At 38.2% G+C, this 13951-nt stretch overlaps 1 protein-coding gene across 50 annotated transcripts in view; it reads left to right on the top strand.

Moving 5' to 3' along the window:
* RIMS1 (regulating synaptic membrane exocytosis 1) overlaps positions 1-13951 on the top strand; it is a 480052-nt gene that overhangs the window by 407224 nt on the left and 58877 nt on the right. For 27 of the 50 annotated variants that reach the window (XM_065888884.1, XM_065888915.1, XM_065888912.1 and 24 more), the window contains one exon: positions 8876-9111. The exons of 18 other annotated variants lie outside the window; for them this stretch is intronic. In XM_065888884.1, the coding sequence (XP_065744956.1) occupies positions 8876-9111 (236 nt within the window). The remainder of the gene's footprint in view (positions 1-8875; positions 9112-13951) is intronic. 5 more of the 50 variants (XM_065888916.1, XM_065888908.1, XM_065888892.1 and 2 more) reach the window with 1 other exon arrangement.

The raw sequence follows: 13951 nt of genomic DNA, 5'->3' as shown, positions 1-13951 counted from the left end.
ATTTTAGGGAACATGAGCAAACAAGAATTCTTGTTTGAAATGAGTTTCTACATTGTCTATTACCATCATTTCATTGATTCTACAATGCACACTGGTCTGTACTTTATCGTATATGAAATCCGTATGTATTTTACAATTGATGGCATGACATGGTTTTAATTAGCAGCATTTTTCTTTCTTAAAAATCCATAAAATAATGCTGTATCTTGCTACTGATGACATAATTGATTTGATTCAGTGCATATAGATTATCCTCCCACCTTTGCCATATTACGGTGAGTTTCGTCACACCAAGTCATATGTGTAATTTATAATTGGGCCAAAGCAATATCACCTTTCAGTACCTACCAGTGTGAGGTCCCCCAAATTCTGCTAAAGTTCAGGATATGACCTTCTTCATTACCTGTAGTTCCAGGACCCTGTAAGCCATGGAACAAATACTAGACCAGTTCTCTGTGAAGCTTTTGTAGGTATGCAGTCTGCATATGAAGTATAACTCTTGTCCCTTAATGGTAAGCTGGCCATCCCTGATTAAATAAAATTTGTTCTCAGCTAAATATTTAAGATTAAGTAGTCATTTTAACAGAAAACTAAATTCTAATTTGCATTAATGTAATATTTTTCAGTAAATGACTCATAGACCTTCCCTATTATATTATGAATATTTCCATCAAATAGAGATAGTTAGTCAAAGTTCTATTTTTTTGCTCTTTAGACTTACTGTTTAAAACTACAATAAACCAGGTAAATAATTCACTTTTCCTCAAACCTTTGACAATTTAATGTATTCACCCAAGTTTTGTCTTTTACTCTCCTCATTCATATTCCAGGTATTTTACTGTAAGAAACAATTTCCTTCTTTTCCTTTGATAAATAAAAACAAATCTACTACCTTGAATATGTCACATATTTTTGTCACTTTTTTCTAGTTTAGAATGAGCCTCCATATTAATTGCAACTTTTAACCTAAGCTTCTATTTTGTAGAGAAAACTTGGAGGTAGATAATGGAGCATAACAGGCTATCTGTCATAGGCAAGCAATGAAGCAGCCTAGCAAGTTACAGCAGACATAATAAAACATCCTACAAACAACCCAATCAAAAAGTGGGCAGAAGACCTAAATATACATTTCTCCAAAGAAGACATACAGACATACAGATGTCCAAGAGGCACATGAAAAGATGCTCCGCAATAATTATTTGCTAATTATTAGAGAAATGCAGATCAAAACTGTAATGAGGTACCTCCTCACACCGGTCAGAGTGGCCATCATTTTAAAATCTACACATAAGAAATGCTGGAGAGGGTGTAGAGCAGAGGAAACCCTCCTGCACTGTTGGTGGGAATGTAAATTGGTGCAGCCACTGTGGGAACAGTATGGAGGTGCCTTAAAAAACTAAAAATAGAGCTACCATATGATCCAGCAATCCCACTCCTGGGCATATATCTGGAGAAAATCATAATTCAAAATGATACATGCACCCCAGTGTTTATTGCAGGACTATTTACAGTAGCCAGGACATGGAAGCAACCTGAATGCCCATCCATAGACAGATGAATGGATAAAGAAGACGTGGTATATATACACAATGGAATATTACTCAGCCATAAAAAAGAATGAAATAATGCCACTTGCAGCAACATGGGTGGGCCCAGAGATGATCATACCAAGTGAAGTAAGTCAGACATAGAAAGGCAAATATCATATATCACTTCTATGTGGAATCTAAAAAAAAAAGATACAAATGAAACATTTGCAAAACAGAAATAGACCCACAGACCTAGAAAACAAACGTATGGTTACCAAAGGGGAAAGGGCAGGGGAGAGATAAATTAGGAGTTTGGGATTAACATATACACATTACTATATATAAAATAGATAAACAACAAGGACCTACTGTATAGCACAGGGAGCTATATTCAATATCTTATAATAACCTATCATGGAAAAGAATCTGAAAAAGAATATATATGTACATATATATGTACAACTGAATCGTTTTACTGTATACCTGAAACATGGTAGATTAACTATACTTCAATTTAAAACTCTTCAAAATAACTCAATAAATAAAAATAAAACATCCTTACAACCCACAGTATCCTATAAAGTTGCAAAGATGAAGATAAAGCTTTGCATCATTCAGAGGTAAATCCACTGTATAACTAATCACCTGGATTACGTTTAAGCTGACACTCCAACCAACTTCATTACTGTTGATACCAGAGTCTTTTCAGAGCTATAGGTCAATTTATTTATTACGTAATTCTACATTTTCACAATCTTAAATGTTACCGGAAGAAATGTTAGCCTATCCAATAAGTAAAATCAATATAGAAAATATAGGAATTTCAGATTCACTAGTCTGCTCATGAGAAAACCAACCTAAATCTTAAACAATAAAATGAAATGTTGTGCTCGTATTACATACTACACTGATAAAATCTGGAATAAGACATAATGCTGTCTTTTAAAAGTTTGAGTTATAATTCACATACCATAAAATTCACCCTGTTCGATTGTACAGTTCAGTGGCTTTTAGCATATTCACAATTAGTTGTGCAACCATCACTGCTGTGTAATTCGAGAACATTTTTATCTTCCCCCATAGAAACTTATAACCCTTTGCATCACGCCCCTCCCCCCTCCTCTAGCCCCTGGTGACCACTAATCCACACTTGTCTCTGGATCTGATATTTTATTTAAATGGAATTATACAGTATGTAGCCTTGGGTATCTGGCTTTTTTCATGGAGTATAATGTTTACAACTTCATCCATGTTTGTAACATGATCATTCATTTTTATACGTGATAATATTCTATCGTATGGATGAAGCACATTTTGTCTCCATTCATCAGTTGATGGGCACTTGGGTTGTTTCCTCTTTTTAACTATTATGAATAATGCTGATCTGAACATTCCTGTGTAAGTGTTTGTATGGATATATGTCTTCAATTCTGTTGAGGACGTACCTAGGAATGGAATTACTGAGTAGTACAGCAACTCTAGTTTAATTTAACTATGTTTATGTTTAACTAAATTGCCAAACTCTTCCCAAAGCAGCTACATAATTTTACACTCCTGCCAGCAGTGTATGAAGGGTCCAATTTCTTCAGAGTCTCATCAGCGCTTGTAGGCATCTCTTTTTTACTGTAGCTGCCCTGTGCATGTGAAGTGGCCTCTCATCGTGGTTTTCATAAAGCTTTTTTAAGCCAAATTTATCAAACTAGTTTGATAGCTCAAAGGATTCACTTTGATTGTGGATTTAGATTCTTATATTAAAATTCTTTTGAGTTAGCCATTTCTTGAAAATGGATTTTTCTTGAAACACGAGCATATTCAAAGTATTAGAAGTTCAGTTTCTTTTTTTCTCTGGGAATTCCTTAGTTAACTATATGAGAATTATGTAAGTACTCATTGGTCTACATAGACCAATCAGAATGGGAGCTCTGTTCAGTTAATATCTGTCTGCCCAAACCACTATCCCTAGGTTGCAGAGAAAGTAAGAGATTTTTTTCACCAATTGAAAAGACTGTTTTTTCTTATAAATTTATTTATTTTATTCATTTTTATTTTTGGCCGTGTCGGGTCTTCCTTGCTGTGCGCGGGCTTTCTCTAGTTGCGGTGAGCGGGGGGCTACTCTTCGCTGTGGTGTGTGGGCTTCTCATTGTGGTGGCTTCTCTTGTTGTGGAGCATGGGCTCTAGGCATGCGGGCTTCAGTAGTTGTGGCTCGCAGGCTCTAGAGCGCAGCCTCAGTAGTTGTGGCGCACAGGCTTAGTTGCTCCGCAGCATGTGGGATTTTCCCGGACCAGGGCTTGAACTTGTGTCCCCTGCATTGGCAGGCAGATTCTTAACCACTGTGCCACCAGGGAAGTCCCGAAAAGACTATTTTTTAAACACAAAGAGAACTAGCAGTTTCTGTTTTATCAACTTTGACATAGATAGAAATTGACACAGAAACCTAACCCTAGAGTTTAAAGGGCTGTTCTTTAGTGTGGACAAGACATTTTCTTAAATGATGTGAACTTTTGTAACATGCCAACGACCAGACATGAAAAAAGCCAAACAAAGAAGATTTTCTGTCATCCATCACCCAGGTCTCAATTCATCCCTGAGGTCTGCCATCCAACAGGTTTCATCCGTAGACGGATTCCCTGTTGTTGCTGCTACTGGTGAGGAAGGTATTATCCATCACAAACAGAGCAGAAGAAGAGACAGATTTACCAAGACCCAGAACCAGCAGCAAACAGAACAAAACCAGAGTCAAAAAAAGAAAACAGAGACTGAAAGTAATGTTCTGTTGCCTCTTGATATTAAATCCAGGAGCGAGGAAAAGGCATCCTTGGGCTCAGAGCCTTCATGGGGCACCATGCTCAGAGGTCCAGCAGAAGTCCATCTGGGCATTTTGATGGGACCTCCAACACTCTCAAAGCATAATTCTCAAAATTAAAACGTAATTGTTAGAAAAACACATAGGAAATGTCAGAGTTTTAACTCATTAGTGAGAACACTGACAGGGTGACAAGCTGGTTTCTAAGTTGATGTACATATAGACATACATATATAGTCACTGAAAAAGAAAGGGAATGCTGAAACATTATTCAGTTCGATTCAAAACTGGATAATGTTCTCTAGATCAGTAAAACCCTAACCTTGAGGTTATCCTCACTACTAAGTAGTGGTTATTTGCTCCTTATCAGTTATCTTCAAGTTAACATCTAACTTTTACAGAGTTATAAAATTTGGGGACTGTAATTATTATAAGAGTAAATAGTAAGTCAAAAAATGTTCCATTCCCCCAGAGAGTCAAATGCCCTTAGGCCTTTAGAAAGCTTAGTTAATCCTTAAACATGGCATTAACATGTAAGGCCATTTTTTTCTTAATCTCATTTCCAAGTTTAGATATTTTTTTTCTAAACAGAAAGGAGGCAGTTACTACTCTGAGCAACTGGGTGATTGGAGTGTCTTTAGTGTGATACGGAAGTTTAGACAAGGAGCAGTTTTTTCCTTGGGTTGAGCACATTTTTGAGAGCCTTAGCAGTTCACAAGTAGGTATGTAAATCTAGAGGTGAGGGCTGAGACAAGGTGGAGAGAAGCCCTGGGAATCAGCATCACATAGAAGGATGTAAAGCTTGGGACCAGATGACACATCGAGGGAGCAGGTCTCACGTGGGGAATAGAGGTCAGGGTTGGGAGGGTTGAAGAGCTCCAGTGTTTAGTGGTGAAAAAGAATAAATGTCCAGGGCTTCCCTGGTGGCGCAGTGGTTGGGAGTCCGCCTGCCGATGCAGGGGACACGGGTTCGTGCCCCGGTCCAGGCGGATCCCACATGCCGCGGAGCGGCTGGGCCCGTGAGCCATGGCCGCTGGGCCTGCGCGTCCGGAGCCTGTGCTCCGCAATGGGAGAGGCCACAACGGTGAGAGGCCCGCATACCGCAAAAAAAAAAAAAAAAAAAAAAAAGAAATACATGTCCGGCCAGGAGGCACTAGGTGGGAAAATCTATGAGAATAAAGCATCTCGATCAAAAGAATCAAACGCTTTGTCACATGCGTGGTGTATTGAGAGGTCAAGAGGGTAAAGACTGAGAAACCACAGGATTTTGCTACATGGAATAATTGGTGACTCTGATGAAAGGAAAAGGCTATTGGGTGAAGCAGCAGGGACAAAGCCCGCTTCCGTTTAGTCCAGAAGAGAATAGAGAGAGAGGACGTACAAACAACTCAGGTTCTTCAGCAAAAGGTCAGTAGCTAGGAGAGGGGGTGTCAAAGAAGAATGGTGGGTTTTTCATTTGTTTGGTCTTTAAAGGTGGGTTGTATCACAGTCTATTTGTATAGTGAGAATTCACTTTTTTTAACTTTATCAGTTCACAGCAATGGGAGGGATGCCACAAACATTAGTGATGCATAAGGTGTGTGCTGATATAAACTAACCAAATCTTAACGTAACCGAGACAAAATATATCAGAGAGCCGGGAGACAGCAGTCATGACTCTCCAGAGACCCTGAATAGCTTTATAAGGCAGAAAGCCTTACAGTACATCTTGAAGGATTCAGGCACATCTAAATGACAGGAATAGTCTTCCAGGCGATTGAAGCAGAACAAATAGAAGGCTAAGAAATAGGAGAGTGGAAGTAGATTTGTGCTAAGACTATGATCTTCACATTGATTTAATTAATCTGGGTGGTTAGACCCCCCCGCAAACCTCTCCCCTCAGTTAGGTAACAGAATGGAAAATGCCCTAACACGTTCCACTTAAAATACGGTGTTCTAGATTCTTCAGAAAGCTATGCACTGTCCCAGATTACATAAGAATACTTCTGAGCTTCTAAACAAAATATTTTATTTTTTGAGGAAAAATTGTGTCTTACTTATTCACAAAACTTTCTTTAACATAACTTCTTAATTCATCCCCCGCAAATGGTAATCATTTGCTGTATAGATTTCTCTAATTTTTTTTCAGAATTTTTATTTGTTGACATTGTAGACCATTTCATGGCTGTAATTAAGTATCCATGAAAAAATTTGTGAATCTTCCTAGCTCATCTTGGATACATTTTCATAGTAGAACTATTATAGAAAACATTTCCCTGTTCTTTCAAACTTCTCTATAACCTAAACAACACTGTCTAAAATTTCACAATAGTTTTGTGTGTGTGCAGTGATTTTTAAAATACAGATGGAGAGTTGTGATGTAATTCTGTTTTCACGGGAATATTGTGGAGAAAACAGTACATGTTAGTTAATCCATACTTTACTGTAAAGGTAAAAACAAGATCACCGAAGAGAGGTTTTCAATAACCACTGTGGTGACTGTGCTAAGGAGATGAAAAACTCGCTGGTGTTTGATTGAAGATGGATATTATGATGGTGAAATTGACCAAATCCTGTCATTTCTGTATATCTTTCAGCAGAATTGTGCTAGTAAAATAGTAGAAAAAGCAGGTACTAAGAGTAGACTTAAGGAGGGTGGCAGAGTTAGGAAACACATTCAAATGAATAGGTGAGAACACGAAAGAAATTGACCGTAATATTTATCCGGAAAGAAAGTCCACTAAAGTGGCGAATATAATCCCCACAGGAGTCAGTGTTGAATTGGTCATCTGTAAAACTGTCATCATTACCGTTTGGAAGAGGAGACTGCATAAAACGCATAGCAAGATTACTAGGCTTGCAAATGGCTTTAAAAACTTTTGAGTTAATGAAAAGATGATTAGAATAAATTGAAAGAATATGAATACCTTATTATTGTCAGGTGAATGTTGACGTGGACCAATTTAAGAAACGCAGCTAGGGATTAAGCATTCCAAATTATTCTTGTCAAATCAGGTCCCAGTTTCCATTCACTGTCGCTGAAGGGATCCTAAGGTCCAAAAAGTCCTGTCTTTTCCATGGATTCTGAGCCCCTGCACCAATTTTCCTTTCTGCTGAAGCGCTCATCGTGTATATGGCCACAAACATGTTACGTGATCTTAAGACTTTCTGTTTTACTGTTTCTAATCATATTAGGGTTTATTCTGATTTGCATATGAAATGTCATCACTTAAAGAAGCTATATTCAGTAATATATTTCATTTTTCCAAAGAAGAAATATAGAAAATCAAGATGGTGGTAAAGGTCATGTGAGCCAGTTTTTGCAAATATTTTGAGGACACATAAAATTAAGAGGGTCATTTCAGAGATATCAAACAGGTCTTTATTGGACCAAAAAAGGGATAGTCTAAATGGATACTATAACTGCATATGCAGAGCAATTAAAAAGACTGGAAGAATCCTACCATCCCTGACCACTTCCCCAGTTGCCTGCCCTACCTGTAACTCTGACTCACAGACACTCATGTACTTTGGCAAATTGAAAGGATATTTTCCCTCAACCTTCTACGGTACCTGAAACTCTTAACAGTAATTTATTCATTTGGGAGAGAAGTACCGTGATCTGTTCAGATAACCTGATGCAATCTCAGAACACAGACAAGTAAGTTTTGCAGAAGAGAACAACAAAAAAAGGAACATCTGGACCCAGAGCCTGCGAGTTCGGAGAGTTGAAAGTTGAAAATGAGAGGAAACTTACGTGGAGGCGATGGGGCAGGAGTGGGTGAGGAAGGAGGAAGGAGAAGCAGGGCTTGTCTCCTGAACAGCATTTCCAAGACTCACTCAGCCTCGGATAGCAAAAGAGAGGCCTCTTAGCTGGAATCCCAATGAGAAACCAGAACAAACACTGGTTTCATTTTTTAAACGTTGTCGTGTGGCAAATTAAGAGTATCCGTTTTGAACAATATTTTTTCCTCAGGAATGTATATGGACTTTTCTCACTGATTGAACTATTTTAGCTTTTCTCTGAAAGTAACAGAGGAATTATTTATAACATTGGTCAGTAACACCTCCCCGTTTGTAGCCTCTTGCATTTCTTTTTACTATCGTCAAAGAGTTTATAGATGATGCCTTGAAATGCTCTTGTTTCAAGGCACATCTGGTAAATAAATACTGGGGGGGCTTCCCTGGTGGCTCAGTGATTGAGAGTCCGCCTGCCGATGCAGGGGACACGGGTTCGCGCCCCGGTCCGGGAAGATCCCACGTGCCGCAGAGCGGCTGGACCCGTGAGCCATGGCCGCTGAGCCTGCGCGTCCGGAGCCTGTGCTCCGCAACGGGAGAGGCCACAGCAGTGAGAGGCCCGCATACCGCAAAAAAATAGATAGATAAATAAATACTGGGGGCGGTGATGTGACCTTAGAATATTTATAGCTGTAGGACTACTATTCAGCCGGGTTTTCCCTCTAAAATTTTGCCCGGATTATTTCAAAATAAGTTAGATGTAAAGTTTTGATTATGCTGACCTGTAATTTATGGATGCATATATGTTTTTACTTTGTAAATATAGTTCATTTACCCCTAAAATGCAAGGCAGACGGATGGGGACTTCAGGAAGAGCCATCACCAAGAGCACGAGCGTGAGTGGACAGATGTACACACTGGAGCATAATGATGGCAGTCAGTCGGACACGGCTGTGGGCACTGTTGGAACAGGTGGGAAGAAAAGGAGGTCCAGCCTGAGTGCCAAAGTGGTTGCCATCGTGACTCGAAGGAGCAGAAGCACGTCCCAGCTAAGCCAAACAGGTGAGTGAAGTGAATTCAACTTACACATCTCAAGTTCTCGCTGGAGAGACAAATGTCAACCTTCACGCTATGGCTTGGGATGGGATTGTACAGTGTACGGATTCTCCTTTCCAAAGAACGTTTGTTTCTCTGTTTCTGGAAACCTGTTCCATGTGTGGGGTTTTTTTGTGTGTTTTTTTTTTCTGTACAGCTGTCTAACAAGGTATCATTTGTCAATCCCTGAAGTGGTCAGGTATTTCGTGGGAAAAAAAAAAAAAAAAAAAAAAAGCTGTGTTTACAAATATGCAAGGAAATGCAAAGAAATCTTAAAGAACCAAATTGGTTGAAATACAAGAAAAGCAACAGGATTCTCCTTTTCAAAATATTCCATAATACAATTGCTTCTAATTTAGGCTATCTCCATACTGTTTTAGAAAAGAAGGTCAGTTGTGCAACTTGAAATACAGTCTTCAGGGGGCTGTGTGAATGTAATAATTGAACTGTGACTGTTCTATTTTCAATGCAAGTAAAAACCCAGCAGTTATTTTTACTTTACAAAAATGGGTCAGTGGATTCATGCAAAGAATAATGTCAATACAAATTTGAGTTTCAAACATTTTCTACTGCTTATAAATCTTAAAAGCTTTATATCCTCAGGGTATATAGAAAAAAGCAAACAGAAGGGAGGATGATTATTTGTGTATTATCAAATACAAAAAACTGCCTAAAATTATATAACATTTGATCATACATGTTAGACAACTCATTACTAGGCTTAGCACTACGGAAAATTGAAGGTAAGTGAAATATTGAACTGATTTTAATTGTCAGCACCTGTTTCTCTTGCCATAATCTTAGTTCCGTTTATTGTTCCTTAAGAGCGAAAGTCTTGGCACAAAATTTACTTAGACTAAAAAACTTCCATGAAATCCTTTTGATAGTTAACTTGGCATCCTGGAAAGTACTTTTTTTTTGAATTTTACAATTTTATTTTTTTATACAGCAGGTTCTCATTAGTCATCCATTTTATCCATATTAGTGTATACACGTCAATCCCAATCTCCCAGTTCATCCCACCACCACCACCCCACCGCCGCTTTCCCGCTGGGTGTCCGTACATTTGTTCTCTACATCTGTGTCTCTATTTCTGCCCTGCAAACCGGTTCATCTTTTATATGCGTTAATACACGATATTTGTTTTTCTCTTTCTGACTTACTTCACTCTGTATGACAGTCTCTAGATCCATCCACGTCTCTACAAATGACCCAATTTCATTCCTTTTTATGGCCGAGTAATATTCCATTGTATATGTGTACCACATCTTCTTTATCCGTTCATCTGTCGATGGGCATTTAGGTTGCTTCCATGACCTGGCTATTGTAAATAGTGCTGCAATGAACATTGGGGTGCGTGTGTCTTTTTGAATTATGGTTTTCTCAGGGTATATGCCCAGTAGTGGGATTGCTGGGTCATATGGTAGTTCTATTTTTAGTTTTTTAAGGAACCTCCTTACTGTTCTCCATAGTGGCTGTATCAATTTACATTCCCACCAACAGTGCAAGAGGCTTCCCTTTTCTCCACACCCTCTCCAGCATTTGTTGTTTGTAGATGTCCTGATGATGCCCATTCTAACTGGTGTGAGGTAATACCTCATTGTAGTTTTGATTTGCATTTCTCTAATAGTTAGTGATGTTGAGCAGCTTTTCATTTGCTTCTTGGCCATCTGAATGTCTTCTTTGGAGAAATGTCTATTTAGGTCTTCTGCCCATTTTTTGATTGCATTGTTTGTTTCTTTAATATTGAGCTGCATGAGCTGTTTATATATTTTGGAGATGAATCCTTTGTCCGTTGATTCATTTGCAAATATTTTCTCCCATTCTGAGGGTTGTCTTTTCATCTTGTCTGTAGTTTCCTTTGCTTTGCAAAAGCCTTTAAGTTGCATTAGGTCCCATTCGTTTATTTTTGTTTTTATTTCCACTACTCTAGGAGGTGGATCAAAAAAGATCTTGCTGTGATTTCTGTCAAGGAGTGTTCTTCCTATGTTTTCCTCTTCCTATGTTTTCTTCTTCCTGTGTTTTATAGTGTCCGGTCTTACATTTAGGTCTTCAATCTATTTTGAGTTTATTTTTGTGTGTGGTGTTAGGGAGTGTTCTAATTTCATTCTTTGACATGTAGCTGTCCAGTTTTCCCAGCACCACTTATTGAAGAGACTGGAAAGTATGTATTTTAAATTATGCCTCTACTGGACAAAGTGACAAATAAATTAGAGATAGGGAATTTTGAGCCGTTCAGAAATTGAACTAGTGCACACAGCTGTTTATCAAAACAGAGGTTTGTCTCTCTGAAAATCACAGGATTAGAATGGCCCTCGATTAGCGAGCATTTCTGGTGGCAGTTCCTCTCCGCCATCCCATGGGGATGAGCTGTTCATTGTGAAGGGGAATCATTTGTCTTCCTTGGGCTCAGGTTTCTTCCTTAGGAGTAGGAGTTGTTTTTCATTTCTTTTACTTGTTTTGTTTTTGACCGTGGTGCTTCTTGGTTTGTAATGTTCATGCAATACATGATGCTTTCCAGTGTGGGGTGTGGATGGACTTTCACCACCAGATTTCAGATTACTTTATCCCTTGGGTGATATGGAAATTCTCTTTGATGTCCTTTTAGGGAGCCAGGGTTTCCTGCATGTTCGGGGATGGCTTATCTTCTTCCCCAGCCTCCACAGTCTGTCTCTTCTTATTTTCCCTGATAGTTCGTTCCCTCTCTATCTTTCCCTGGTTGAGTAGAATTACATTTTCTTAGAGTAAAGCACAGCAATAATTAAACATAAGAACTATACCTGAGGCACAGCTTTGTAGGTAATAGATTCAAATGATTGTCATTGAAACACTCAGCTCCTTTGCTTTGTTAGTTTAAATTTTATTCCAGTTACAGGCATTGCTGAATTTCAAATAATACCTACCTTCCCAAAAGTTGCATTGTTAGTAACGTGCATGGAATTACCCCACTTTCAAAGATTAGTTTGCGATGTACAGGAGCGAAAAGGATTACGAAGCCAAGATAACAAAATAGTTCTAGCCCAACGTGACTCAAGGAATAAACTCTAACTTTCTCTCTGGGGCTCGGTTTGCCGGTTTATTGGGTGGATTGGACTGAAAGTCGTCCTCTGAACTTCCCAGGTATAAGAGTTTATGTTTCTCTTTCTACATCATAATTGTACCCTTTATTTGATAACCTGTTTTCTCATTCTTCTTAATCTTCCCAAAGCAAGTGACCAGTGGTGATAAACCTCAGTTATCACTGTTCTTTATTTCACTGGATGCCCTGGTCTTTCTCCCTATTCCTTCTTCTACAAGTGATTTTTTCCCCTTTATCAATGATTATATGTCCTCTCTCCTGTGAAGAGACACGGAAGTTCAGAATTCTCATTCTAAGAAATCTTGTTTTTTATTACTTCAGCTTTTGCATGTGATCATCAAATCTGTATTCCAATTTGTCCTCACCCAAGAAATATTCCTGAATTTTAATTTCCTATAAGAGAGCCTCTTGGATGGCCTACTTTAAACAAGCATAGCACTGTCACAAATCTGAATTTCCAGCCCTTCCTTTCAGTATTACCACAGTTTTTATAGTTACAAACCTTAGAAGAGTTTTCTACTTTAAAAATTTTTCACTCAACTCTCTCTTCCCCAGGTCCATCATCCCAGAGAAAACTATGTGATATTTGTCCAATTTTAAGGAACACTAATATAATTGATTTAAATGTCTTTAGTGTGACGTGAATCCATTAATCGCAGACTGGTGAGGCTTTTCAGGGGGCCTTCTAAATGCATGGATAATTAAGACAGATTTTTAAAAATTTAGTTTATTGGAGTATAGTTGATTTACAATGTTGTGTTAATTTCTGCTGTACAGCAAAATGATTGTTTTTATATATGTATGTATATTATATATTCTTTTTCATATTCTTTTCCATTTGGTTTATCACAGGATATTGAATATAGTTCCCTGTGCTATACAGTAGGACCTTGTTTTTTATCCATCTTATATATAATAGTTTGCATCTTCTAGCCCCAAACTTCCAATCCATCCCTCCCCCACCCTCCCCTTGGCAATCACGCGTCTGTTCTCTGTGTCTGACTCTGTTCCTTTTTTTTGTAGATAAGTTCGTTTGTGTCATATTTTAGATTCCACATGTAAGTGGTATCGTATGGCATTTTTCTTGCTCTGACTTACTTCACTTAGCGTGATCATCTCTAAGTCCCACCATGTTGCTGCAGATGTCATTATTTCATTCTCTTTTATGGCTGGTAATATTCCATTGTGTATATGTGCCACATCTGCTTTATCCATTTAACTGAGACAGATTTTCTAATGGTGTCAATTAATCAAAGATTGGGAAGAGGCAAACAGCATTGCTTATCTATTAAAACAAGCTGGGTGTTCTATGGAATAGCATGTATTATGTTTAATGTAAATTTTACTTGTGCTTAATGTAAAAAAAGACTTTAACTAAAGGCTTCTCCAGCGGTGAGTCTCCAATCCACCCCATGCGCCCTGGATTACAGGCTCTGTCTCCTCTGCCACACAGATGATAGATAATCAGGAAAACAAGAAGCATTTAGAAATAATGCTTAACCAGCTCTGTTTAGAATGGGAGATTTCAAGCACATCGTTTTTCTGTTTTTTTTTTCACGTAGCCACAAGTTTGCTCACGGAGTATATTTGATTCTTTGTTCAAAATAATAAGTAAAATTTATTTCCAAAACTTGAAAAGCATAGTAAACTGTATATACAGATATATTTATATAGTAAATTACATTTGTGACATATAAATGTATAAAATTTACCTTGCTTTTCTATGTA

This window comes from Phocoena phocoena, chromosome 12 (genome assembly GCF_963924675.1).
Source record: "Phocoena phocoena chromosome 12, mPhoPho1.1, whole genome shotgun sequence".
NCBI lineage: Eukaryota > Metazoa > Chordata > Mammalia > Artiodactyla > Phocoenidae > Phocoena > Phocoena phocoena.
The sequence above is the reverse complement of the archived record's forward strand: the minus strand, read 5'-3'. Positions and strand labels throughout refer to the sequence as shown.